This window comes from Camelus bactrianus, unplaced genomic scaffold, assembly GCF_048773025.1.
Source record: "Camelus bactrianus isolate YW-2024 breed Bactrian camel unplaced genomic scaffold, ASM4877302v1 HiC_scaffold_41, whole genome shotgun sequence".
NCBI lineage: Eukaryota > Metazoa > Chordata > Mammalia > Artiodactyla > Camelidae > Camelus > Camelus bactrianus.
Genome location: NW_027413957.1, coordinates 4,635,980 through 4,663,315, shown reverse-complemented (window position 1 = coordinate 4,663,315; position 27,336 = coordinate 4,635,980). Strand labels below are relative to the sequence as shown.

The window sequence follows — 27,336 nt, the reverse complement described above, 5'->3', positions numbered from 1 at the left end:
CACTTATGGTAGAACAAGTGACATTTAGGAAAGATAGATAATGCCTTAGGAGAATGTATGGGAGAGATGGCAGGTTTGTGACAATGTCTTTTTGAGTCTGGTGCTCCGAACTTGTCTCTAATTTTAAGACTGTTTCCAAAAAGTAAGTAAATAAATAGAGAAAATGAAAAGCCTGAGTCAGATTTCATTTCTCCATGAGGAAACATCTGTGAATCAGTGTTTCAGGTAACATACAGAAAATCTGACGGCACTGTAACGATTGTGATCCATTAGAACACTGAAACAGCCACAGCAGATCCAAAAGCTGTCCGTCTAAATCTTTAGGTTGACAGACAGTGATTAACACTGGAAAATTCAAAAAAGCTACCAATCAACACGGCTCAATAACAAGGACAAACCTGGTCGGTGGTTGGGTGCTGCTTAAAAAGCTGGCATCCGGGCTCAGTTTGAGTATATAATACTCCAAAGTGCTGAGTTTTATTCCCAAAATCTGCTTAAAAGTCAATGAGATGCAGAGAAACGTGGTTTAAAATACTACATCAGTTTTAATCATGCATATATAATACAAGAATATTTCCCTTTAATAAACATTGTCAGTATCTTACTTAGCGGGAAATAATTAAAATGTTAGGCAAACAGCCCAGAGCAGGTAAATGTTTACTATTTCAGAGCAGGTAAATGTTTACTATTTATCTTGTAGATCAGATACTTTTCTTCAGAATTTCCACATATTCTTCACGTGCTTTCGAAACCAGATCTGGACTTGGACTTGACTCGTCCATCGAGCCTACGAGAGAGTCTGTAGGACTTAGATTCAAGTTCAATAGTAGCTGGAAAGAAAATGAAAGAATTAGATTTACTTAAAATACTTCATAGGTAACTAAATGTCAGTTTATTTTTTAAGAAAAGCTGAGACTCTTCTAAGTTTTAAGAAGAACGAAAAATACCTACATATGATTACAACACAAAATACAAGATTACTACTCTAGACTTTGCCCAGGGCTGCACGTTGAATTAACTGCTCCTGTGGCTAAGGATCAGAGCGCCTGGTTTTCTCACTCTTCATTCATTTACTCAGCAACCATGTGCTAAGGCACTGTGACAAGCACTGGAACCACAAGATGAAGATGACAGAGTCCACCCTGAAAGATCTTGTACCATAAACTGGAGAAACAGATGAACAGGCAGTTTCGGTACAGAGACATAAATGCCATGACAGGTATAAAAGAGGGCAGAGTTGGAACACTCAGAAGGGACGTCCAGCTTTGTGTCAATATTGTCCCCTTTGGTGGCCGTGATGTGTAAGCAGATACCTGGAGGAGGAGAAAGTGTGGGAGGGAGAGGCAAGAAGCAAACACAAAGCAGAGGCAGGAAGGGCGCCCACGGAGCTGGGCGCAGTCTGACCAGCCACTGGAGCACAGGGGCAGAGCAGGGGAGGAAAGTGATACGGCTGAAGACTTTGGCAAGAGCCAAATCGATGTGGGTGTTTTTCTTCCAAGCTAAGGAATTTGGAATTTTTCCTGAGGGCAAAATGTTAACTAGTGACAAAGTGAATGACAGGAAATTAATTGTCATCCACCAGGGGACAGGTACATGAACTGTGATTGCTTGAGTCTGGGTTTTTTGCCTCAGTCACTACCAAACTCGAGAAGCTGATGACCTCCATGCTTTGTGAGAACAGGTCTGTGTGCACAGGTGACAGGCCCACGGGGACAGCAGGAGAGGAAGGGCACAGCCAGAAACAGAGAACACAGACTTCTTGAGATTTTTTTAAAGCTGTGGATCATGATGAATAAATGAGGAATAAGTACATTTATCATTATGAATGAGATTATGCTTTCACGTTTTTCATTAGCTATGGTGTAAGGAAAAACTTAACATAGTATCTGTTATTCAAACAACAGAATGAGGTGCCATTTACTGTTTACAGTGTATTTCAGAAATCAATGTCAAAATTTAATTCAGAAATGTTGGCAACATACCTTCTTTTAATTCTCTATCTATATTACTCTCCAACTTCTTCCGCATCTGAAATAAGTCAAATATTATTTTTAATGCTTAAGTTAAATAAGAAACACTATCATAGGAATGACAGCTAGCTTATGAAATGTGGCCTTTAAATAATACTTTCAGAGACTTGACCTAACTTGGGGATTGCTTAAATAGAAAAAATAATCACAGGAATAAAATAAAATAAATTCCTACTCACTTTGATTTTAGATAATAGAGAACATATACGTAAGGCTATTTAGATTCCCCTGATGGAAAGCACAGTAAACACTGCCCTGTCAGATACACATAATCTCAGAGGGTGATGCCTGATCTTATTAGCACAAAGAGTTTAAACAATTCATGTTCTACACTGAATGCATTACTTTGCATTTCTCAGAAAAACTGCCCTTTATAAAAGTTTAGTTTTTTTTAACGTTAATGGGTTTTTCCTTAAAATGAGCTTTTCCATTCCAGCACTTTTAGAAAATTAAAATTTTAAGGTCTGTTCTTGCTAATGGTTTTAGCACAGAATCGTAGATACATAAAATGAAAAAAAGGGCTCTGTTATGATATCAAGTGAAAATTCTACTGGCAAACAAGTTCAGCAAATGTATTTTGCTCTCTGTATATGACTAAGATATTTCTATCAAAATCTGCTTGAAGAAAAGGAGGCTAGCACCAGTTTTCAAAGTTGGTTCCTGATTCACAACTTCCTTGAGTTAGAAATAAGGAAAACAATACGTAATTCTTTAACTGTAACTTTGTTTCTGTTCTAGAAATTGGAGCCAACTATTTGAAACGACTTAATTAGTTATGTATTTAATTATGAACCATGTGGGGACATTTCAAACTACGTGTCCCCACCTACAGTGTTCTTTTAAAAATCTTTCTTATAAAAGTCACCCGGCTCACTAAACAGGGTCTAAACTAGTACACCAGACATAATAAACACTGTGGTGACAACAGTGACACGAGAGCCGAGGCCTTTGTAAATGTTAGGTGCAAAGACAAAATTTGGGGCTACCATTTGCCAGTAGTTTCAGAGACTGTTTTCCCTAACACTGACAAGAGCATTCTAGAGAGGCCTTCTGCCATCAACAACGTGACATCAGTGCCAGGCGGGTCCTGTGAAGTGAAAAACGCCTAACAGATGAAGGGAGAAGCCTTTACTGAAATAATTTCATATAACCGTTAATAAACACTATGCAAAATGTAGATCACATTTTTACATGAGTTGAATGTAAGATTACTACCTTTTCCTCTGCAAAGCTATTTTCCTAAATAGGTACTTCTGGGACCTTTATGTTTATTTCTAGGTGAGGACCCCCATGTCCCGATGGTGGAAGTGGTCTGAAGTCCAACATTAATAAGGACAAGGCACCTACAGTTTTACTTAAACTGTTCCATTTAACAAAAACACAGAAAGATGAGAAAATTATACACAGGAAGACAATGTATCAGCAAGTTTTAATTCTAATGATTTTTAATTAGGAGGACTCTCTCATAACTGGCAGTTTGCAGACCATGTCCCACAGAAATGGTAGGTCCCACTGGGGACACTGCAGGATTGAGGTCAAAACTGAGGTCACAGGCTGGAAGATAATGCTGCCCTCTCTTTCCGAGATCAACTTGATAAAAAGACACTTGCCTCACACATATACACACAAGTTCATTTCTGAAGTGAATATATTTTCAGATTATTGATACTTTTTAAGTTAAAACTTGGTGTCATTCTTATTTTAAATGTTATAAAAATTAGTACAATTCCAGAAATGTAATAGAATCAAGTCATTTAACCACTCTGATTCATCATCCTGTTGTAAATAGGTTAATGTATGAAGGAAATGACACTTGTCAGTTTATAACTATTAAATACATGTATTTTGCTACAGAGAAAAGAAATGAAAATTTGTTGATCAAGGAGCTGAAAAATTAAGTACAGAGAAAAAAGTGAATGGAAGAAAATAACTGGAAGTTGAGTGATTGTCTTTCAAAAGATAACACACTTCCTCATTTGTCCATTCAGACAAAATGAAATGAGGGCAGGAGGGAGTCCACAGGGCAGAGAGCTGATACCAGAAACAAGGTTACTGAACTCTGCCTCTGCCTCATGAGAAATGAGCTTAACTACAGTGATAGTTTGATTCGAATTAAAATTCAGAGTGGACGTGCCCTGCCTTGGAAGCCTACTTTTAAAAGAAACGTGACCAGATTCTGCTGAGACACAGTGCTGTGTCATGTAAAAAGTTAAAGTCTTAGAATGTTAACCATTTTAGCTCTGGTGCACTGATATAGTCCCATTTAGAAAAAGGGCTGCTAAACTGAATGGACATTTGAGAAATTTAAAAGTTACTTAAATAAATCATTAGAAAATGTTTGAAAGTGTCAGTAATACACCAGAAGTCCAAAATCAATGAGTGTAAAATTTAGTCTTCCTATTTAAAATAGATTTGAAGGACATTTATTGACTATTGTGGCCATGCTTCATGTTAGGCACACCAACACTTAAAAACTCTTGAACATAAAAAAACTCTAAAACAGAGAAATTTTGTGTGTTATAATATTGTCTGGAATCCATTTTTAAGTTTTCAATTCTCAGAAAAAAATTCTATGTGCAAGAAAATCTAACAGTGATGTATCTGCTCAGGCTAATTTTAACCTTTTGTATTTTATAGTAATATAGATAAGACAACTGAGTAAAACTGTAAAATTGCTTCTGACATGTAGGACAAAACATCCCAGAAATAAACTAGAATGTGAAATCTGAGGGTAAAAAATTAGCAAAACAGATACGGGGTCCATCTGTTACCACTAAAACGATGTCACATGACAAGGCTGTACGTCAAGCAGCAGTAAGAGAGGCAATAAATCCAAGTGTTATGAACTGGAAAAAACTTGCTTCGACAACCAGCACGACTGAAATCAGACTTAGAGCAATACTTCTGTGAAGTTAGAAGAAAATGCTGAGTAAGCTGGAACTTCACAGTAGGAACCGTCCAAAATGTTAAAATCTTGCACATAAAGGAGAATGTTAAATTCAATCCCAATGCCATTTTTAACATTTTGCTTTCTAGAACCATAGCTGAAAAGCTGTGCAAGTCTGTTGTTTTGTTAAGCCCCATGCAAAAACCCATCCCTTCATCATTTTAAACAGTATGTTCACACCTCTCATGGCATTACTTTATGTTTTCCCAGCAGAAATAATTACATCCCTAGCAATTCCACAAGGCATCTTCTTTCTCTAAGTCTGACTAAGAAATCTGTAAGCAGTAACTCTACAGTAACTCCTATGAGGCTCCCAGCAGTGCTGAGGGAGACGTGTCTCTGCACCTGGACAGAAAGGGGCTTGTTAACCTCCCTGCTAAACCTAGCATGATTCAGCCCCACGGCCCTACAGAAGAACTACGTGTACCTTGGAACTACAACACTGAGTTTAAAATAAATCATTTTCCAGTGTATCTAGAAGTACTAAAAAATAGACACCTCTTTCCTCCAAAAACATCAAAGGAAACAACTGTCCTCAGGAGTCTTCTCCTGAATTGCTTTTGCACTCACACTCTTCCACCATCATCCTGTAAAGTGACCCACTGTCGATTTTTTGGTGACAACTAATGAAAACATTTCGAGTTTGCATCATGCTTAGCCACTGACAGAAGTGTTAGCCATGCATTTTTTTTTTAACACCATGCAGTCTGGTTTCATGACTCTGAAGCACTTAGACTCAATTTACCCACAACACTGTCTATGAAACCTGAGCTTTTTTCTTCTTCGATTTATTATGACATGAAGCCAAGTGAGAAGAAACAGGTTGACACCTCACTTAAAAAGGGCCCGTGCTACCTTTCCCTGCATCAAGAAGATCATGAAAACACCATCAAACCATAAACCAACCCGCACCGATTTAAATGGGTATTTTAACAACAATGATACACAATGAAAACTGGTTGTAATTTAAAGACTCCCTATCACTGCCACCTCGTTATTCCTAGTGAGGGCAAGACAGAGACGTAAGTGAACTTCATTTTAAAAATTTAAGTATTTCCTTTACTTGACTACATACTTAGAAATGTTCTACAATTTCTCAGTAAGACATTTTATAGCAATTAAAATAACAATGCTATAAGTAAAATAGCAATTAAGGATGTACTCTTACAGAAGAAAATGATAAAAATTTTAAACTTAAAAACAGACCTTAATGTTTTTAGTGTTACAAGTTTATTGAATTCATAAAAAGAATATATCTTGGATTCCTTTAAATAAAAAACATCTGCATGTGGTTAAGTAGCTCAATGTCAATCATTTACTTATGCTTAGGGGTAGAAAAACTGGGGTGCAGCAAAACTTGAAAATGACTATGAACCAATGCCAAACTGAAATCAATCAGAAGCTAAGCCAAACATTGGAAAGTGGATCTCTAGTTATTTGGCAATAATACTTAATTTCTAAACTAGAGTTTAAAATGGAGCTTTTTAAGAAATTTAAAATTTATCAGTTTAGTTGCATTTATTGAATAAAGTTAATGACAGGTATCTCTTGAAAATTACAAGTCCAGGGACTTTAAAAAAAATTATAAAATTTGTATCCTTTGTTAACACAATTAATTATGGCTTTTACTTAGTGTGCAGAAGTCAAATAAACAACTCAGAATTTCATCAAATTAAAAACAAGAATTGTATCAGAAATCTGAAAACCAAGGGAAAAAAGATAATATAACTAACCCTGAACAGATCGCTTATGCTAGTCGAAGGGTCTGAAAAATTCCTGAAGTTCCTTCTTCGAGTAAGACTCCTTTCGGTCTCTACGCTAGTACTAGAACTTTCATCAGAAGGCAGTCGGTCAACAGGCCGTGCGGGAACAGAGCCGAGGAGAGAACTCTTGTGCTGCTTCTCCAGCTGAAGCTCAGTGCTCACTGCTGCCAGCCTCTCATTAGCCCTGCGAGGATTGCAAAGCACAGATTTCATTCATTTCATTTTCTTCCTAAGTGATGTGTATTTTTAAAGTTGCTATAATAGTAAACAGATTGTCCCATTAAACTGTGTTTTGACACCAAAAAATACGACAGCGCAGACCTACTGTAAACAATTACAGTTTAAAACTGTCCTAAAGAAGGACGTATATGCCTGGGGGGCCCTTAACTAACGAGTACTTCAAAGTGGGGAGAGTCAGAGATGGAGACGCCCCCCCAGAGGATCCCCGCTGCCTTCTGCACTGGCTGCATCTAGACATGTTCACCCTCAGGAAACCAATTTAGAAATAAAAACTAAACCATCCCTCAAAGCCATTTTCAAGCATTTGCTTTCACCCCCCTTATACACACATTTCACTCACTACCTGGGAGACATTAAGCATGCGGCACTGAGGAACAGTTTAGAGACACCATCTCTCGGGGGCACCAGGCGGCAGAGTCGATGGTGGGAAAGAACTACGACAGCACCAGGGGCAGTTTCAAGTGTCCCCCAATGTCCCAAAGCTCATTTTGTTACTTCGCTTTTACCAGAGGCCTACATCAGCACCTGTTTTCCATAACCAAAAAATACTCAAGTGGATTTTCACTTTTATGGAAAAAAAAGCAAAAAGCCAGAATAGCACTGGGTGTTTGTTTCAGCCCGAGCCATCAGAGGGGCAATGAGCACCCCGAGCAGCGAGAGAGGCCCCACTGAGCTCCTTCCCCAGAACCACACTCAGTATCCCAGCATCACGCCACCACGGCTTTGGACTGTGTCTGTGAGCGCCTGTGCTTTATGCATGTTTATTTTATGCATCCACCAGCAAGATGTGTCCTAAGGTAACTGCCTCTTTGCTTTACACTGACAACTTTCATAGAAACACTCTACTTTTGGATAGCACGGAGACCTGTAGCTTATACTGTTATTCAGGCACCAGAGGATGGACCTACCCTTTCTGTCTTCCACACACCCTCTCGGGCAGGCCACCATATCCTTTTTAGCCACTTTGTGAACCACTATACTGCCCTTCACCCCGATGTTAATTTCCCTGTTTCCCAAGCATGCCTTGACGTAGCGGAGACAAACTTAGAAGGATACAGTACTTCATCTCGATGCCCACGAGTGGTGACACCAAATATCACAATCAAGAAAGTAAATTTACCAAACACCAGAATGGGGCCCCTTGGGTTTAAGTTGTACTCTTCCAAAACACAAGTTAATTTTAAACTCATTAACACTTCTATTTATGGGAATTCCAGCTAGAAATTTTGTGATAAAATGGCTGTCTAAATTACAAAGTTTGCAAAACCCCTAGCTTAAAGACTAGATCAGGATAAATATATGCAAATATAAAAAATAAAGTCATGTAAAAGCAACAAAAGGCAGCGAGATGCAAACTGCCCTGGACTGACATTTTAAAGGGGAGTTCATTTACTAACACCATTTCCCAAAATGACACTATCTAGTCAGCTCTCACTTGCTACTCACTTCATGAACTTGGCTCAATAAAAATTATGCCTTAGAGGCAAGTTAATGAGCTAAATTGTTTTCTATAATTCTACGTTTTAACTTACAAGTTTAGTTGGCTTGCCAATGACATTCCATTTTCTAGCTCTTCCAGGTACAGCTGCCTGTATTTTTCCAATTCTTTTTCATTACAATCAAACTGAAAAGTTTTACTTTTCAGTTCAGTTTCCAGACCTTTAACTCTGTGTTCCACTTGACTTACTGAAGCACGTTTATACTCACTTAACAAGTCTTCTTGAGATGCTGCTTGGGCCTACAGCAAATTAAAAGGATACAATTTTAAAAATACTTATAACCTAAGTAATTACAGTACATTTTTTCCCTTTAGTTTTGAGTCAGTGATTCAGAGAGCAACTTTTAAATGTGAAAAAAAGCTGAACTTTAAAATACTTATCATCAATGTCAAGTGAATTAAATCTGAATTACGAAATTAAAGTTGAATCACTCTTACATTAGTACTCATGTAATGTGATAGTTCAAAGAATAATAGGATCAATTTAAAATTTTAACAGTTGAACAATACAACCTAACAGTAATCCCAGAGTGTGGTACAGTATTTGAGTCACAATATATTCTTTTCCTCCTAGTCGTCTTCATTTACACCAATTGGTCTTAAAAGTGATTCTCTAGTGAGAGATATTCTGAAAGATCAATTTAGTGATAGTAATGATGGAAACTGAATTATTTAAAGGGAGTAACAAATGCGGCCTTCCTTCCAGAAATCTGCAAAACAAACCGCTATATGGGAAGTAGAGGAAACACATAAAATCTACACATCTGAACTGTAATTGTCAGCGAAGTGAATTACAGCACGTTACAGATCAATGCTTCACCCGTAAGAACTGGCTGATTTCTTCCAATCTTTCTGCAATATCCTGTCTTGCTTGCTTTTCAGTCTCCTGTTTGTACCGCATGACTTGACTGAGTTCTTTCAGTTTTTCTACTACATCCCGTCTTGCTCGCTCCTCAGTCTCCCGTTTGTACTGCTCCACTGGACTGTGTTCCACTGCGTTCATTTCTAGGTGATGCCTGAGGTGCACTACTTCTTCTTCCAACTGCTTTTTCTCCTCCTCCAGTGTGTCAGATTTCTTTTGCAATTCTTTCATAAATAACTCCTTTAGAAAACGTTGAGTTTCTGCACTCAGATGGAGAAGTACTGAAGATGTAGATTCCACTTTTGCTGGAAGATCAGCATTCTGCATGAAGAACATAAAACTGTTTGGTAATGAGGTTAGCAGACTAAGAACAGCCTAACTCTAAACCAGCATCAAAGGTTGAAATAAATTCAGTTACAATAAAATGGTATCTGCCTTGTGGAATGGAGAAACTCAAATTACTCAGAAAGTCAAGAAAAAAGCTCAAACCACCAAGAGTCACAAAACAATACTGTTTCCTGTCATCATCTTTGTTATACATTTGTACTTGAATTTACACTCTTATTTTTCTGTAATCAGTTCATGTCTTTCCTACATAAAATGACTACAAGGCACCTCTTAGTAGAAAGTCTCTTACCCCTTCCTCCGCCAAGTCTTAACTCTCCATGACTTTTAAAGTTTTAGGGAGATCACATTGAGTTACTTAGGGCTGAATTAATAAATGCCTCACAAAACAAGACTTTGAAAAAAAGACTGCAATTAATACATCTTACAAATATGGGTTCTAATGCCATAAGCCTTTCTCTGAACCACAAATATTGTATGCTTATTTGAATTGCATTCCAAGGAGCAATGAGTGATTCGCAGAGTTAAGGAGAAACCCATCTCCTAATGTAGTGGTTTTAAGGTGATCCATACATTTTTCTAAAGAAAAAAGCCTTAATTCTTGTAATCCTTTGTGGCTCTCCACAAAACAAGAGAACATACTCAACAAAGACAAACAGAAATACTTGCTGGATTTTCAGTGACATTGACTTGGAAGAACTACTTTCCTTCAGATAGAAGGATTATTTGGTAAGACAAGGCAGGCAGAGATGGTGGTTGTAAAACAACTACAAATTCCTTGACACTTCCCCTGTGAAATTCCCTCCCCTGAAGTATGTACTGGCCTCAGTCAACTGGTTTCTCGGGGACAGAATGTGGGGGCACTGCTGTGTGATTTCTAAGGCTAAATGGCTTCTGACTTTCACTCTGTAGGGATGCTCACCCTTAGAACCCAGCCACCACGTTGTGAAGCCCAGGCCACCTACTGAGTCTTTGTACATGCAGCTGTCCCAGCTGATGACCCCAGGGAATGTCCTTAACCAAAGCCAGCTCCAACTTCCAGATATGAGCATGAACAAGCCTTTAGATTATTCTAGTGCCCGCTTGATGCCAAGTGGAGAAGAAATGAGCTGGCTCCACTGAACATTGTCTAAATACAGATTTGTGAACCAAGCAGATGCTGTTTTGAGTCACCAGGTTTTGAGGCAGTTTATTATATAATTAGCAATAAATAACTGGCACAGATATTAAAAATGGGGCACAGCCATTAAAAAGGAACCCAAAATGTGGGGATGCCTTTGCACCTGGAGGTAGGTGAAACCTGAACAGATGTAGAGAAGAGTAAGAGTGAAAATCCAAAGTGTCCCCGAGACTGTTAGTGGAAGCCTGAGGGCTCTTGAAGGGCTGAGAGTGACGGCTTCTAGGCCAGGGAAGAAAATGACACTGAAACTGGAGGAAACGGGACTCTTGCTACCGAACAGCTGAAAGTAAAATTGATGAGAGTGATAAGCTAAAACAAACAAACAAAAAGATTATTAAATAGAAAGGAACCAGGACTCACAGGGTTCAAATATCTGTATCCCATTTAAAGCATCCCCACATGCCCAATTGTCACATAATGGGTAAGCAGAGAAATGGCTTCCAGGCTAAGATCAAATCTAGGGTGCTGCCAGGAAAACAGTCTAAAGACGAAGCCAAGATTCTGTTAAGACCTTGGAAAGATTTAAGGTGCCGCCTCAAATTCCTTTAAAGATCTTAAAAGCATAAGAATTTCAAAGGCATGGTCCCACAACAGCTTCACAGGAAGCCCAAGGTGAAGAGTTTATCTCAAGAAGATGTGAGAGTAGCTTTTCCAATGGCATGAACCCAATAAAATTCACAGGAAACTCAAAGTTTTAAAGAGAATTGTGGTAGCAAAAACACTGCTTGCTAGCTTGGACTGAAAGAGACAAAGATAGTGCAAAACGGGAAGAGGCCTTTGGGTTTTTCTTAGAAGGTCTACAAGGAGGAAGCTGGCTTGAGAGAACTACTCAGCTGCAAACAGAGGTCACTGCTCATGAAAGGGACAGAACAAAGAGCTCAGAGAGGGCAGCAAAGGAGAACCCCTCCCAGGGTTAGGACTAAGTCCTAATCAAAGAGCCAGCAGCACCAGGCTGCATTTCAGAACTGCTACAGACCAGTGTGCCTCCCATCTTCCATCTGTGAGTGAGGGAGTCCTTAGCAGTTTAGCAGAATGTTGGGTGTGTGGTGGCGAATAACCCGTGTCTCCTTATCCTCAAGCCTCAGCACTGAGAGGAGTGTACCCAAGGGGCTGCACTACAGAAACCACGCCCAGGAACCTCAGCCCCACCTGGACCTGATGAAGATGGGAAAGTAAGACCCTGGACTGGAGCCTGAGCCTACCACCACTGCGACCGAGACCTGCTCAGGGACTGAGTGGGGATAAGTGGATTTCTCATATGGAAGCAGTAAGAAAACATTGTGGCTAGTGAGTAGATTATGCTGGTTTTTGAATGTCTCCATAAACTTTCAAAGTTAATTCCATAAAAAAGGTAGAATATGGGCCAACCTTAAGTGCCCTGCAGGGCAGGTTTGAAAAGGCAGTTCAGCTTCTGCCTCACTCTTAACCCTGGAACCCAGTCTCAGGTGGGCAAGCTCAGGCCACAGAGACAGCTTAGGTATTCCAGGGGAGGTGGTCCACCTGCCCGCCCCACCAAAGCCACAGCCCACTGCCAGCATCAACCATCAGACATCAATGGATGAATCTTCAAGTGATTCCAGACACCCGCCTTTGAGCTGCCCCACCTGAAGCTGAGAGGAATAGAGGCCAGCTGTCTTCACCACACTTTTCCTAAGTGTAGGTTGTGAACAAAATAAGTGCTTATTTAAGCCACTGAACTTTGGGGAGTTTGTTAGGCAAAAACAGATAAACAGAAAAGTGGATGAATAAAACAGTAAGTAATGTAACTTGAATATAGTAGAAATTGGTCTCCTATAAAGTGGAAAGTAACAAACGTTGAGATTCACTTATTAATGGCAAAGTGCTGATGAGAAGAAGCAGATAAAGAAAGACCTCAGAACTAGTGAGAAGGAAGGTACTTCGGAGTTCCCTCCAATTACAGTTTCTTACAAATTGGCATCTATTTCACAATTTCCCCTCAACTTTGAGGGTAAGGAAGACTGGTAAGCAAGGAGACATAGGATTTGAAGTCTAGTAACTGAAAAACAACTAGAAAGAGTCAGTTTACTAAAATCAGCCTTTTTACCTCATTTCAATTAACTGAACTTCTAAGAGACAGGCAGCTTTGAGAATTTATTAATCTAGCACTCACTCTTCATTTTCCTTTCCTCAGAGAGAAAATAAAATATTATGGAACCATAAATGTAGTGTCCTTTGGCAGTATTTAAATTAAATACAATTTTTCCTTTACCTGACTTCAAAGCTGGTTGGTAAGGGAAGGTAGGACTGTCTCAGCTTCATGTTGTAGCACAATGCTTCTCCGTATCACACAGAGTGGCTTTGAGCTTTTGAAATTCAAATTACTAATCTGTTATCTGTTTCTGATAAACTGATTGAATATTATCTAATTTTTAACAGCTGTACTCTTGAAAAACTTTCCTTGGATGGGATAAAATACTTATTTCATTAATTATGCATTCAGCTATAGAATACAGCTAGGCACCTCTCTTTTTAAGTAAAAGGAGGTAGACACAGGGAGCTGAGAGTGCAGGATCTACACCAAGAACAAGATCGGCACCAGTGTTACACACAAGAACCAAGCCAAAAGAGGACTTGACCGAGAACCGCAAGATGATGGATTAGAGAGGCTTCCAAAGAGGAAGGTTGAATTAATCTTTTCCAGGCTTAATCTTTTGCCTCTAGATAGTGAAATCTATGGATGACTCTATGAATTATAATAAGTGCAACATAATGAAGTATATTGCAGACTGAGTCAGCAGATGCCGTGACCATGATTTGATGGAAAGTGGAGTGAAGTGGGAGGCACTGGGTGATAAACTAAAGGTCTGAATGGGGGGGAAGGAATGGACTTTATCTTTGCAAGCCTACTTTCTGTCATGTCACAGAGTCAGCAAAGCATAAGCTGGCCACAGGCCCCTTCAGGAAGCAGCAGGTCTCCACAGAAGTGGAGTTACACACATTCCACGACACTGACTTTTTATTACTATGTAAAACAAGTGGTAATATGCAAGAAGACTCGGAAAGAGTTCTCATAACATCTGACTTGGTACTGGCATAGGACAGACAGATCAACGCATCACCACTGAGAATCTAAAAGAAACCCTCACATTTATGATCAACTGATTTTCAATACGAGTGTCAAAATAACTGAATGAGACAATAATAGTCTTTTTAACAAATGGTACTGGGACAACTGGATATCCACAAGCCAAAGAACAAAATTTGACCTCTACCTCATAGAATACATATAAAACTAACTCAAAATGAAAGAACTGAAACTACAAAATTCTCAGAAGAAAACACAGGTGTGTGTCTTCATGACTGGATCTGGCACTTGTTTCTTAGGTAGGACAGTAAAAGACAGAAATAGATTAACTGAACTTCATCAATATTAAAAACTTCTAGTCTTCAAAAGACACCATCAAGAAGGTAAGAAGGCAATCTCCTGAATAGGAGGAAATACTCGAAAATCCTACATCTGATCAAAGACTTGCACCCAGGATACAAAAAGAACTCTTACAATTCGATCATAAAAAGACAATCCAAATTTAAAATGGGCAAAAACCTGAACAGACACGTCTTCAAAGAAGATACACAAATGGATAAACGCATGGAAAGATCCCCAACATTCTCAGTCATCAGAAAAATGCAAATCAAAACACAATGAGATGCCAGTTCACACCCACCAGGAGAGCTAATCACCAGTGTTGACAGGGATGCATAGAAACTGGGAGAATTACACACTTTGGATAAAAATGTTAAATCATGTAGCCACTCTGGAAAACAGTATGGCAGTTCCTCAAAAGGTTAAACACAGTTACCGTATGACCCATATGACAGCATTTCCATTCTTAAGTCTATTCCCCAAAGAAATGAAAACATGTTTACATCAAAACTTGGACAGAAATGTTCGCAGCAGCATTATTAACAATAGGCAAAAAGCAGAGGCAACCCAAAGGTCCATCAACTGATAAATAGATAAACGGTTTAGCCCCACAACCGAGTAATGTTCGACAATAAACAGAAATGGAAATACTGACAAGCGCTGTAACATGGATGAACCTTGAAGACGTTTCGTCAAGTGAAAAAAGCTAATAATGAAGGACCACACAGCATGTGATTCCATCCATGGGAAACACCCAGAACAGGCACATCTGTAGAGACAGAAATCAGACTGGTGGTTGTCGGGGGCTGAGAGGGACGGGGGCTGGGGGTGATGGCCAAGGGATGCAGGCTTTCTTTTTGGGGTGATGGGAATGTTCTAAAATTGACTGTGGTGACAGCTGCACATCTCTGGATATACTAGGAGATAATAACTATGCATCCTAAATGGGTGACTTATATGATACGTGAATTTTTTTTTTTTTTTTGGTGGCGGGAAGTAATTAGGTTTTACTTACTTATTTTTAGAGGAGGTACAGGGGATCGAACCCAGGACCTTGTGTATGCTAAGCATGAACTCTACCACTTGATTTATGCAATCCCCCCTATGTGAATTTTACCTCAATAAAGTTAAGAAAAAATCCAAAGGCAGGATCTAGACAATTTTCCTAATTCTCTATTTTGGGTGTACAGACGTCATCTGAACTTCTCCATGCTTTGACAACATACGTAAAATGAAGAGAAAATGAAGGCAATGCCTAACTTCAACTGGTTTGTATAATGACCTTTCTGCACAAGTTACTCTGAAATCCATGAAATCAATACACACAGATTTTATATCCATTCACAAAAGCGAAGAGACATGACAATTTTCTGGACCATGCCATGAAACATTATCCTCTGATTTTATTTGCTTGCCTCATTGTGGTGAGAGATCACTAAAAAATACTGTTTAGTAGGAAAAAAAAGTTAACTTCTGTGAGGAAAGATGTATAATTCTCAACTTATCTAAGGGTAAATATAACAGAAAAATAAAGAAATGGCAGAATGAAAGTCAAAGTTTAAGAAACAAGTGCATTATAAAGATAATAAAAGTGTAATTATAATGAAGATACAAAAGAAAGCTGTCCCTGAGAAGCTAGTGTCCTGCAACGCTCTGCGCTGCACACTCACGGCCGACGTGCTAGGTTTTGCACGTACTGGGTTCGCAGCTTGATGTGACTTCCTCTCTGACTCCTGCTTCTCATTTTCTGAGTTAGTGTGATGATGTGCTGTCACCTCCAGGGAAGCTTCCAACATGGACACTTTCTTTCGGGTGTCAGTCAGCTCTTGCTGAAGCTGTCTCATACAGGCCTAAAGAGATAACTCTGTTACTGATTTTTAAGTCACCTTATCATTAAGTTACATTAATAATATATAACTGCAACATATGGACTTTGAGAACTATCCCCACAGACATCAATTCACCTTCTTTTCCTCACAGGCACACATTCCTGTTTACTGAATTTCATTAAAGACACAGAAGGCATGACCCTCCTGCCTTACTGACAGTAAGTTAACTTAGACAATGGATGCAGCCCCACCAGCCATTCCCTGCCCCTCCCAGGAAGTGGCCAAGCTTTACCCCCACTGAAGTCTCAAACAGAAATGGGCGTGTGGGTGGGATGAGTGGAGGTAAGTTCCACACTGTGGAACACTCTCCCTCTTTCTCATTAGAGGCTTAAGTTCAGAGATCTTCACATATTCAATCTGGTGTTTAAATCCTTCCAACAGACTCCTATCTCACAATAAAAAATGAGGTTATTCCAATGGCTTTGGGGACCCGTGACAACCTGGCCTCCCCTGCCTCCTGGACTGCAGCTCCTACAGCTCCCCCAACACCTCCCACTCACTCCCTTCCTGCCACTCAGGACTCTGCCTGCTCCTCCTCAGTCTGAAAATGGGACCCCAGTGCCAAACTCATACATCACAGAGCGCTCCAGTTCCTCTGTACTGGACAAACTTAGTTCCAAGTGACAGTAACTGAGCCTTGAAATGAGAATTGTGAGCACATTATTTGAAAAAATATTCAAAGTAAATTATAAATAGAACAGGGGAGACTAAGTCAAACACAGTTTTGCTAAAATTTACGAATTGTCCCAAATTATGACTGAATGAAAAGTAGATGCCTTTAAGGAGTGGCGAGGTCATAACAATACATGACTTGAGATGGAAATATTTCTAAATTTAATTCCAATTGACATGGATAAAAGTAAGAGTATACCAACTAAAAATAAAAAGCTACTAACGAAAAGTACAAGATACAGCATTTACACATCAGTTCATCTGGGAAATCTGGATTGGACTGTCAAGGTAATCCACACAATTGAATCTTTTTTTTTTTTCTTTTACTTTTTTTGTTCACACAACTGAACCTTAATTTCAAAATACTCATTTTAGGTCTGAGCATTTCATTTATCTGCTTCGTCACGATACTAAAATGTGATGACAGAAAGATTAAAATGACTTGGGCACTGTAAGAGTAGATTACTAAGACCTTCCTGTATCTATCAACAACTTATAGCTTAACCTCTTAAAATTTCAGGTGACACGGCATCTTTACTCAAAGTGAAGCACCTCTCAGGTCCAATTTTTGTTTGCTGGATACAAGATATGCTTTTAGGCTGCTTTACAGTGTATATATTTATACCCCGCACATTTTTTATATTCAACTAGTTTCACCGTTTAGCTTCCATCAGATACTACTTTGAATTTTCTTTGAGGAAGTCTGAAAATCAGTTCCCTTTCTGGGTACTTACTTCCATTTCTGCTCTGTCCGTTACATACTGATACAGTCTGTCCTTTAAACATCTGGATTCATCGATTAACTCCTTGTTTCCTTCCTCCAGCATCAGAACTCGTCTGCTCATGGCTTCAAGTTTTCCCAGTTGATCCAGAAACGGCGCTGGGATATTAAGTATTGTCTTTTTACTTTTGGCCTCACTTTGAGCAGCTTCCAGTTGCTGTCGAAGCAACACGTTTTCGCTTTCTAGTTCACATACTCTCTCCTCCAAGAATGCCTGCTTTCCAATGTATCTGTTGACTTCCCCTTGTTTGCTCTGAGACAAGGATTCAGTTTCCTTGTTTGAACGCTGGGCTTGGCCTCGGTCTCTATGCACACATTCAAATACCAACGTCGTTGGTCTAAGAGCATCTCTCCTGGGATGGAGCTCAATTTCTTGGCCACGGAATTGACGTTCAGCTTCAGGAAGTTGCTGAGGAAGCACCTCGCTGTTATCTTCTGGGTCAGACAGCTCAAAATCCTTTGTGTCCTGTAAGTGAAACCCCTTATCTCTTACTCTTTGAACTGTACTCAATAAACTGACATATCATAATTTCCTTTGAAGTGAAAGACTAATCTCTAAGTTTATACAACAAAAAGTTTGCAATATCTGGGTATCCAACTGGAAGAACTTAAGGTGGATACAAATCTCAAACTTTAAACAAGCAGAAATCCCCAAAAGTTTAAAAATTTAATTAAAGACAGTGAATCCATGAAAGTAAAAAAGAAACCACAAAAGGATGTTTAAGAAGCTCAGAACTGAGAAGGCCTTTCTTTCTCTGAAATACAACAAACCCAAAAGGCTTAAAATAAACAATGAATAAATCTGACTACACTTAAAAATTATATCTGACATCTAACCTTTACAGCTACCCCCAAAGTAAGAGCCTTAGCTCTATATATATTTGGACAGGTTAAATTTCCTAAAAAAATTTTTCCTGAGAATACTCCATAAATATTCTCCCTTTCTAACATTTTTAGAGCGAGTTATAAGAATTACATCTACGGATAAGTGATAAATCTAAGCACTGTACTAAGCACGTCTACAAACATCAGTTAACTCAGTTAGCTGTGACAATTCTGGAATAAAGGGTTAAAAACACAAGCAAGCTGCAGGGTTTCCCCCAGGTCTTCTGACTCTCTGACTCTTACACCAAACCAACACTACTTCTCTAGGACAAATATATAAACACAAGAGAAGCCTTCTACTTCCCTAATGGTGAATACACTAAAGGTAAAGAAGGTCAAATTTACAGAGCTCTTCTTAGAAAATCAGGAGACTATTTGCTTCTGCAATAATTTTTATTTCTTCTTCATGGTGTTTATAACAGTAATGGATGTGAAGTAGCAGGGAAATACAGTGAACTGTTTTATTAAAAATAAAATACTGATCAATAAATTATCACTAAGTATAGATTATGATATGTCACTATATTCAAAAGCTCCTTGTACTGAAATCGCATACCACATGGAGCAGAGCATTACTTTTTATCACACGTAGGAGAACGACACCCAGACTATGGTTTCTGAACTGGCTATACTTTTTCCTCCTTACCATCAGTGGAAATGATAAAGTAACCTCTCCATTCATCTATCAAAGGAGTGAGATCACTGCCAGAAACTAGAATGCCTGCTGTTAGTAGCAACAGTTTTGAGATCATGGAAAGTTCATCAATTCCTATAGGAAATATGAACAGCCTCTCCTCGGATGAGGCCATTGTGAATGTCACTATGTCACTGTTGCAGGCAAATGGATTTGAATTCAAAATATTGCTTTATCCAATGAACCAGAAATGAAACCCCCAGAAAATATATTTACATATATAGGCTTTTAAAACCCTCTATACTTTCTATACCTATAGTATTGGTTTTTAAACTATGTAAGTATACAAATTCATACACACACGTGTTTGAAGATGACTAAAGAAAATACCTCAGCATTCATTTTCTTGTTAGTCTTTTCTGCCTCCTTTTGTTGGGAAAGATGATGGGCCAGGATTTCATCTTGTATTACTCTGGCATTCTGCTCTCGAGAAAGTTGTCTCTGAGCATCATTTTGCTCTTCTAAAACCTGGAGACATATTTCATTAGGTTTGGGGTTTTATACCATGAAAAAAAGTCAAAAAAAGCTTAGGAGGGGAATCTTAAAAAATTTTTTAAACTGTTAAAAAGAAGTAGCCTTTTTAAGCACAGGGATCTTTACTGCACATAAATAACTCAAATTCTAATATATATGACAGCTAAATTTATCACAGAGCAAAAACACAAGGGATGCAGTATCATGAAAGAAAAAATTTTTTAACACTTTTTAAATTGAGTTATAGTCATTTTACAATGTGTCAAATTCCAGTGGAGAGCACAATTTTTCAGTTGTACATGAACATATATATATTCATTGTGACTTTTTTTTTTTGTTGTGAGCTACCACAAGATCTCGTATATATTTCCCTGTGCTATACAGTAAAATCTTGTTTATCTATTCTGCATATTCCTGTCGGTATCTACAAATTTTGAAATCCCAGTGAAAGAAAATTTCTTTATAAGGCATTTAACCAATTCCATCACAGTCTCAAGGCAATTCAGCCTGGATTTTAACTTCAAAAAGCCAGAATTAACACATGGATTTGAATTAGACTTGTTACTCTGTTGAATGGACCAAAACCGTCAATCCTTATGTTAATGATTAAGCTCAATTTAACTTCCATTCCTTCATTCAGAAAAGACACAGAGCATCTATTAGATGCCAAGAACATCAAGAAATTAGTAAGTTAAGCTCTAAATGTCATAGTTCATGTTTAGGATGAGATAACTTTTATTTGTTTTAAATGAAAATACAGATAAATTCAAAAGAATATTATAAATAATATTGATGAAACAGTGTTAGAGATACGCAATTTTCACCTAAGACTAATTTACCTGGTTTGGTTTATTCCTTATGCTCTTCCGTTTGCATTCTAGTGCCCGGGCAGTGCTTTCAAGTTCTTGGTTCACGGAAACTTGCTCATTGCATTCTTTCTCTTTTCTTTTTAAGTCATCCTTAGTGTTTTCATATAATATATAAGCATTTTTCTTCTTCTTTGTTTCTTGTTCTAATGTTAATCTGCAGTGAAATATGCTTACCTTAAAATTTATTTTGTTAGAAAATAAAAAGTTCATTTTATGATCTGGTTCTTCACATGCTGATTTATTACCCCAATGGAATTTCTATGTTCTCAATTTTTTTTTTCATTTTTAAGTCTCATATTTTAAATTCCTCACTTCAATCTCTTCATAAAGATAAGACTATATATATGTATATATATATATATATATATATATATATTTGAAAAGTAGCAATGAAAAGACATAATGCTACTGAGTTTCAGTCAAGAGTAACTCTGGTCAATAGTGTAGGAAAGAAAATTTGCAATTATTCAGTAAGGTTTGAATTGAAAATTACCCTTTCCCCCCCACATAGTCATAAATTACTCCTTCATTAGGACAGAGAATTTAGTCATTAATTAAAAGAGAAGTTGCTATTTAGAAACAGGTTTATAATTTCATGAGAAATAAAATTTCAACTTCATGAGATATTACAGGGACTCCTACATGATCTCCAGGGGAAGGTAACATCCGCAGATGTCTTTTCCAGAACACTGACCCACTAATTAGCATAATCCAAGGTGAGGCTGGGGAGTCTACTCCCTGATGCCCTACACTTTATGTTTCTTCTTTTGCAGCACTTTGAACTTACCTTGTTGAATATTATTTATTTTAGTAAATCATTTTTAAGTCCCTTTTGGTACAAGGCAGGATCCCTATTAAGTAATTAAGAAATAAAGAGTAACCCGTGCTTTCAGCATAGACCTTTGAACTAATCTTATCTCTGTATGAGAGAGATGCTGAATAAACTAACCAGTAATCACTTTCCACTTTACTTTTTAGTCCATCCATTCATATGTTAAGAGTCAAACTGCATAAATTTTTTTAAAGTTTCTGCCTTGAGAAAAATGGTCATTTCATAATTCTGCAAGTGGGAATGTAAAGTAATATAAACTTTCTGGAGGACAATTGAGAGATAAGGACCAAAGATTTTTTTAAAGAAATATAGAATGAGTGTGTGTGTATATATATATAGCTGTTATTTCCAAGAGTCTCATATTCCACAATATTAATGAAATTTTCTCCCCTGTAAAATCCCAAAAGGTAAGTTAGCAATTTTAAGACTTTTCCTACATACCTACAGTATTAAAGTAAATATAGAGTTCAAATATTTCTTTAAAACCAAGAAATTCAGTACCTCATGCTGCAGAGCTGTCGTTCCCACTCCACATTTTGAAGTTTTAACTGTGATTTTGCTTCTCTTGTTTTCAACAGCTCTGCTTGTAGCCAGTTCACCTTATTTTCCATTTCTTTAATTTTTCCTGTAAGTAGTGCACAGTCAGATTCTTTCAGTTCTATTGATCTGAATCAATGAACTGGATCCTGAATTTTCAATAACCTATCAGAATCTGCATTAGGAAGAAAACAAACATAGAAACAAAATATATGAATAATTTTTGTGTATAAAGGACTGCATTTTCACATTCATTCATCCATATATTGAACAAATGGATATAGAGCATCTATAACATGGAAGACATTCTTCTAAGCTCTGCAGATATTAAAAGAATGACAAAATAATATTATGAACATTATGCAAATAAATTTGACAATTCAGATGAAGTGGGTAAAATTCCTTGAAAGAGAGAAATTACAAAAGCTCAATTAAGAAAGAACAAATAAGCTAAAAAGCCCTATATCTTAAAAACCAAAACAAAAGTCCTATTTAAAGACCTTACAACAAAGAAAATTCCAGTCCCAATGGTTACACTGGTGAATTCTACCATATATTTTAGGAAAATTTAATACCAATTCCACACAAAGTCTCCTCGAAAAACGAAGAGGAAGAACTATGTCCTCATTCTATAAAACTAACATTACCCTGAATCCAAAACCAGACAAAGGTATTACAAGAAAGAAAACTAATGTCATGAAAATGGAGGTAAAAATTCTAAACAAAACGTTAGCAAATTAAATCCAACAATACAGGAAAATTCATCACGACCAAGTGGGGTGTATCCCAAGAACGCAGGGCTGTTTTAACACGTAAAAATCAATGTTATTCATCATATTAACAAACTAAAAAAGAAACCATATGATCATGTCAGTGGATAAAAAGAGGCACTTGCCAAACCTCAGCATCTATTCCTGATAAAAACTTCCAGCAAACTAGGAACCAAGGGAATGTCTTCACTATGACAAAGATCCATGCTAACCCTACAGCTGACACCATACGCAATGGTGAAAAATGGAACGCTTTTCCCAGAAGGTGAGGAACTGGACAGGAATGGCTTTTCTTACTCCTTCTATTCAGCACTGTACTGGAGCCAGTGCAATCAGGCAAAATAAAGAACCAAAAGGCATCTAGATGGGAAATGAAGAGGTAAAAGTGTCTGCTAATCAGCGGGGAATACGATTACATGAAGCGAGTCAGCTAACTCCAACCTGTGGGCTGGGTTGCTTGCTTTGGTAAATAAAGTTTTACTGAAATACAGCCACATCCATTAACTTGTGTATTGTCTATGGCTACTCTTGTTGCAACACTGACAGAGCTGATTAGCTGTGACAGAGAATGTATTTATTGGCTGCAAGTCTTAAATGTGAACTATCTTTAGTAAGACAGTAGTTTAAAGAAGAAAAATCTTGACCACCTTTGGTTACGTAGAAAATCTGAGAGAATCCATAAAAAGGCTACTAGAACTAATAAATGTGTTCAGCCAGGTTGGAGGGCACAGAGTCAGTATACAGAAATCAGCTATATTTCTATCATCAGAAACTAAAATTTAAAATATAGTATTTTGAAACAAATAAGTAAAAATACACTAATTACAGCTGCACTGAAAAATAAGAAATACAGGTAAACATAAAAGATGGAAAGACCCAGACACTAAAAACTCTTAAAATATTACTGAGAAAATCAAGGAAGACCTATATAAATGGAGAAATGAACTTTGTTCAGGGTTAAAAATTCCATTTTGTTAAGAAGTCAATTCTCCCCAAATTAATCTACAGATTCAACATGATCTACATCTCATTTCCAGGACACTAGCAGACTTTTTTTTTTCACATTGACAAGATGATTCTAAAATTCATGTGGAAAGAAGGGTAATAAAAGGAAACAAGATGAAGCCAGAGGACTGTGTCCTTTAACCATGGAGCTACGAGAAGCAGGAGCTGGATTTTAGGCAAGGAGGTTAACAAAGACCTGAATTTTAAAAACTATCTAGTAATCATGCTGGCGGCATAGACCAAGGTTCCAGGAGGTGGAACGGCGGAGAAGAAAATCCTGAGGTGATTTCAGCGTTCTAGGAGGGAAGCAGTGATACCCTGACCTTGGGTGAAGGCGTAGGAGCAGCAGAGTCAACAGAAAGCACAGGGAGTGGGAACGGTCACAGCCCCCGGCTGGCAGCGCACAACACATCTGCTTCTGCTTTGACACAAAGCAGGTTTCTGAGACGCAGCAGACTGTAACGGAGCTGTGCTCCCTGGGGCAGTACTAGGTGTGCAAAGGTTACCACGAGATACTTAAAAAGGCTGTGTAGTCATATGGGGGTCCTACCTTTACTCTCCGGGCCAAGTTGTTCGATTAGCCTCAGGGTACTCTTACAATTAGGGGAAAGCGACTTGTGATCCTCAGAAGCTGTTTCCGGTGCCAGAGTTAAGTCATCGAGGTAATCCACAGAATTCACCTGCTCTGTGACCTACAAATAAATAATGCTATTTCACAGTGTCTCCAACATAGTTGTAAAATACGCTCAGTGTACAGAGGTGATAAATATCCATCTTTTTATGAGCAAAAATACAGACAATTCTCCAAACAACTGATTTTCGTCAAAAGGCTAACTTTATCAATAATGTTTCTAAATTATTTTTAAGTAAATGTCTCTACAACAAAGGAGGATTTTGTTTTTCCACTCTATCTTTTATAAATTTTTTTTACTACAGGAAAATATTTTTGATTAATATTTTACTATACCTTGTCCTTTTTAGTTGACATTTTCTTTGAAGACCTGAAGAAAGAAAAAAGCAATTCCTTTAAGCCAAATACTAAATATTGAAAATACAAGAAGTGTGTAAATCTATTTTTTTATATAAAACCTTTGCATTGATAATTTTCAATAAAAGGGATTAAACAAAAAATGGAAACAGTAACATTAAAGGACAAAGAAAGCATATCAATTATATTATTAACAAAGTATTAAATTTAAATCAAACAGACAAGGAAAGGAAAAGGAAGAACATAAAATTACTTGTATTATTTGATAGGAAAAAATATACCAGGATTTTCTTGTTGTTGTCTTTTTCAATAAAAACTGGCTTTCATGGCAATAAAACCTATTTGGAAAGTATTACTTAAGTCCTTATATGAAAGAAACCGTTTTCTAATAACCATGACATCAGCTTTTTTGAGGACTTAGTGTGCAACTGCTGTGCATTATTATCACCACTTTACATGTCTTAAAGACATTTTAATCCTCACAACAATCCTGGGAGGTAGGTAATACATCAGGTACTTTACCCAGAAAGAAAATGAGGCACAGAAAGGCTAAGTCATTTGTCGAAGCCCCTATGTCTGCCCAGAATTCCAACCCAGGCAATCTGGCTTCAATACTTGCATTTCACAGTATGCTAAGAAAGTAATATTTACTTTTAAGCACTTTTAACTAATGTAGTAAATGAATCTCTATTATTATTCTATGTCAATGTATAATTATAAGTAATAATTTCTGGGGCATATGTCCAGAAGGAACCCTACTTCAAAATGACACCTGCACCCCAATGTTCATAGCAGCACTATTTACAATAGCCAAGACATGGAAACAGCCTAAATGTCCATCAACAGATGACTCGATAAAGAAGAGGTGGTAGGTGTATTTATACAATGGAATACTATTCAGCCATAAAAACCAACAACATAACGCCATTTGCAGCAACATGGATGCTCCTGGAGAATGTCATTCTAAGTGAAGTAAGCCAGAAAGAGAAAGAAAAAAACCATATGAGATCACTCATATGTGGAATCTAAAAACAAAAGCAAAACAAAACAAATACAAAACAGAAACAGACTTATAGACATAGAATACAAACTTGTGGTTGCCAAGGGGGAGGAGGGTGGGAAGGGACATACTGGGATTTCAAAATGTAGAATAAACAAGATTATACTCTACAGAACAGGGAAATATACAAAAGACATTGTGGTAGCTCGCAGTGAAAAACATATGTGACAATGAATCTATGTATGTTCATGTATAACTGAAAAATTGTGCTCTACACTGGAATTTGACACAACATTGCAAAACGACTATGATTCAATAAAAAAATGTTAAAATAATAATAATAATTTCTGAATCTTAACACCTATTTTTTAAAAATAAAAAGACTTTAGACCTAGGCAATACTGGAAATCTACTTTTAATAAAGATTTGCTTTTGCTAGAGACATTAATCAGCGGGCATTCATTATCCATTCAGCTGTTTGTTCATGCATTTGACAGGTCCTTATGGAGCATGATGGCTTTTTTAATTTAGAACTTAGTAATCCAAAAGTAATCATCTGTGATAGATTGTTAACAGTTTATTATTCTATCGTACATAAACAAAATCTTCCCCTTCTTCCTAGAATCTAAACAAATATTAATATAATCTGGTATTTTGTAATAGCATACAAAACCATAGCCACTCATGATGATACTGTCAAGGACACTATAAAATCTAGAATCATCAAGGAATGATTAAACCCTATTCAGTATGGCCTAAGTGTTTGTATAGTCATTATGAGTATACAATTTTTTAAAAATCTATGGACAATGGTGTAACTTTAAAGTCATTATCTGCATATTCAATTGTGTAAGAATATTACGATTCAGAACTAATGAATAAGCCTTACAACAATACCATACATGAATACTTTACTACAGTATTTTAAAGATAACAGTACAATCAATACACTTTCTAATATCAGAAATTCAAATAAAGTTAAATTGAAAAACACGTCTTCTATGGAATCGCATCCAACAGCACAGAGACATCCCCTACAAACTATCATCTCATCATTAAAAACAGAAAGGGAACCCCCACGAGCCCCACGTTCCCCTTCAGTTATCACCCAGTCCTCTCCTGCCTTCCCAGGGAATGTCCTCTGAGGGGCTGTTCACACTGATTCCCTGCAGCCCGGCTTCCCTGGGGACGTATTACTGAAACTACTTCCGGTCAAAGGCACTTGTCCTCATCTTAGCCTTTCGGCAGAGTTCCTCCGACACAGGTGAGAATCCTCTTGCTTTGGCCTGTGCACTATATGCTGCTGTTCTATTTCCAGAGAAGGTAATCACTGCTAATACGTCTTCAGCTAGAAATAAAGAATTTGTAGGTTTTACCTGCCACAACCTTGATCTCCTTCACTTAAACTGCTGTTGTCATTCCTGTGTAGGAGACCACCAGCCAGCGAGGCAGTCTTCGCAAATACACGTGAAGTCACAGATGCTTTTAATGTCCGTTTTCCACTTTCATTCTTTACTCCCTTCATGTGCAAGCCAGGACAGCTACTTTAAAACAATCCATAAAAAAGCCTATTTTTAAAATATAATTCTACTGATAAATTTAAAAAAAAACAATTTTTGTAAAATTCCAACTCTTACCCATCTTCAATCATTTATTAATTCACAAAATGGTTAACAAGTGCCAACCATAT

General features: G+C 37.6%; 1 protein-coding gene across 6 annotated transcripts in view; it reads right to left on the bottom strand.

Annotated features, from left to right (window-relative positions):
* Window positions 1–525: 525 nt before the first annotated feature.
* Window positions 526–27,336, bottom strand: part of LOC105081197 (ankyrin repeat domain-containing protein 26) — a 48,750-nt gene continuing 21,939 nt past the window's right edge. For 3 of the 6 annotated variants that reach the window (XM_074360196.1, XM_074360195.1, XM_074360198.1), the window contains 4 exons: window positions 27,023–27,190; window positions 24,626–24,659; window positions 24,209–24,350; window positions 21,870–22,058 (listed from right to left, as the gene is read on the bottom strand). In XM_074360196.1, the coding sequence (XP_074216297.1) occupies window positions 22,018–22,058; window positions 24,209–24,350; window positions 24,626–24,659; window positions 27,023–27,190 (385 nt within the window). In that variant the 3' untranslated portion in view covers window positions 21,870–22,017. Of the gene's footprint in view, window positions 831–1,982; window positions 2,029–6,710; window positions 6,925–8,512; window positions 8,719–9,298; window positions 9,662–15,947; window positions 16,101–17,545; window positions 18,059–19,501; window positions 19,640–20,484; window positions 20,669–21,847; window positions 22,059–24,208; window positions 24,351–24,625; window positions 24,660–27,022; window positions 27,191–27,336 lie in introns of those variants that run through there. The other 3 variants (XM_074360199.1, XM_074360200.1, XM_074360197.1) reach the window with 3 other exon arrangements.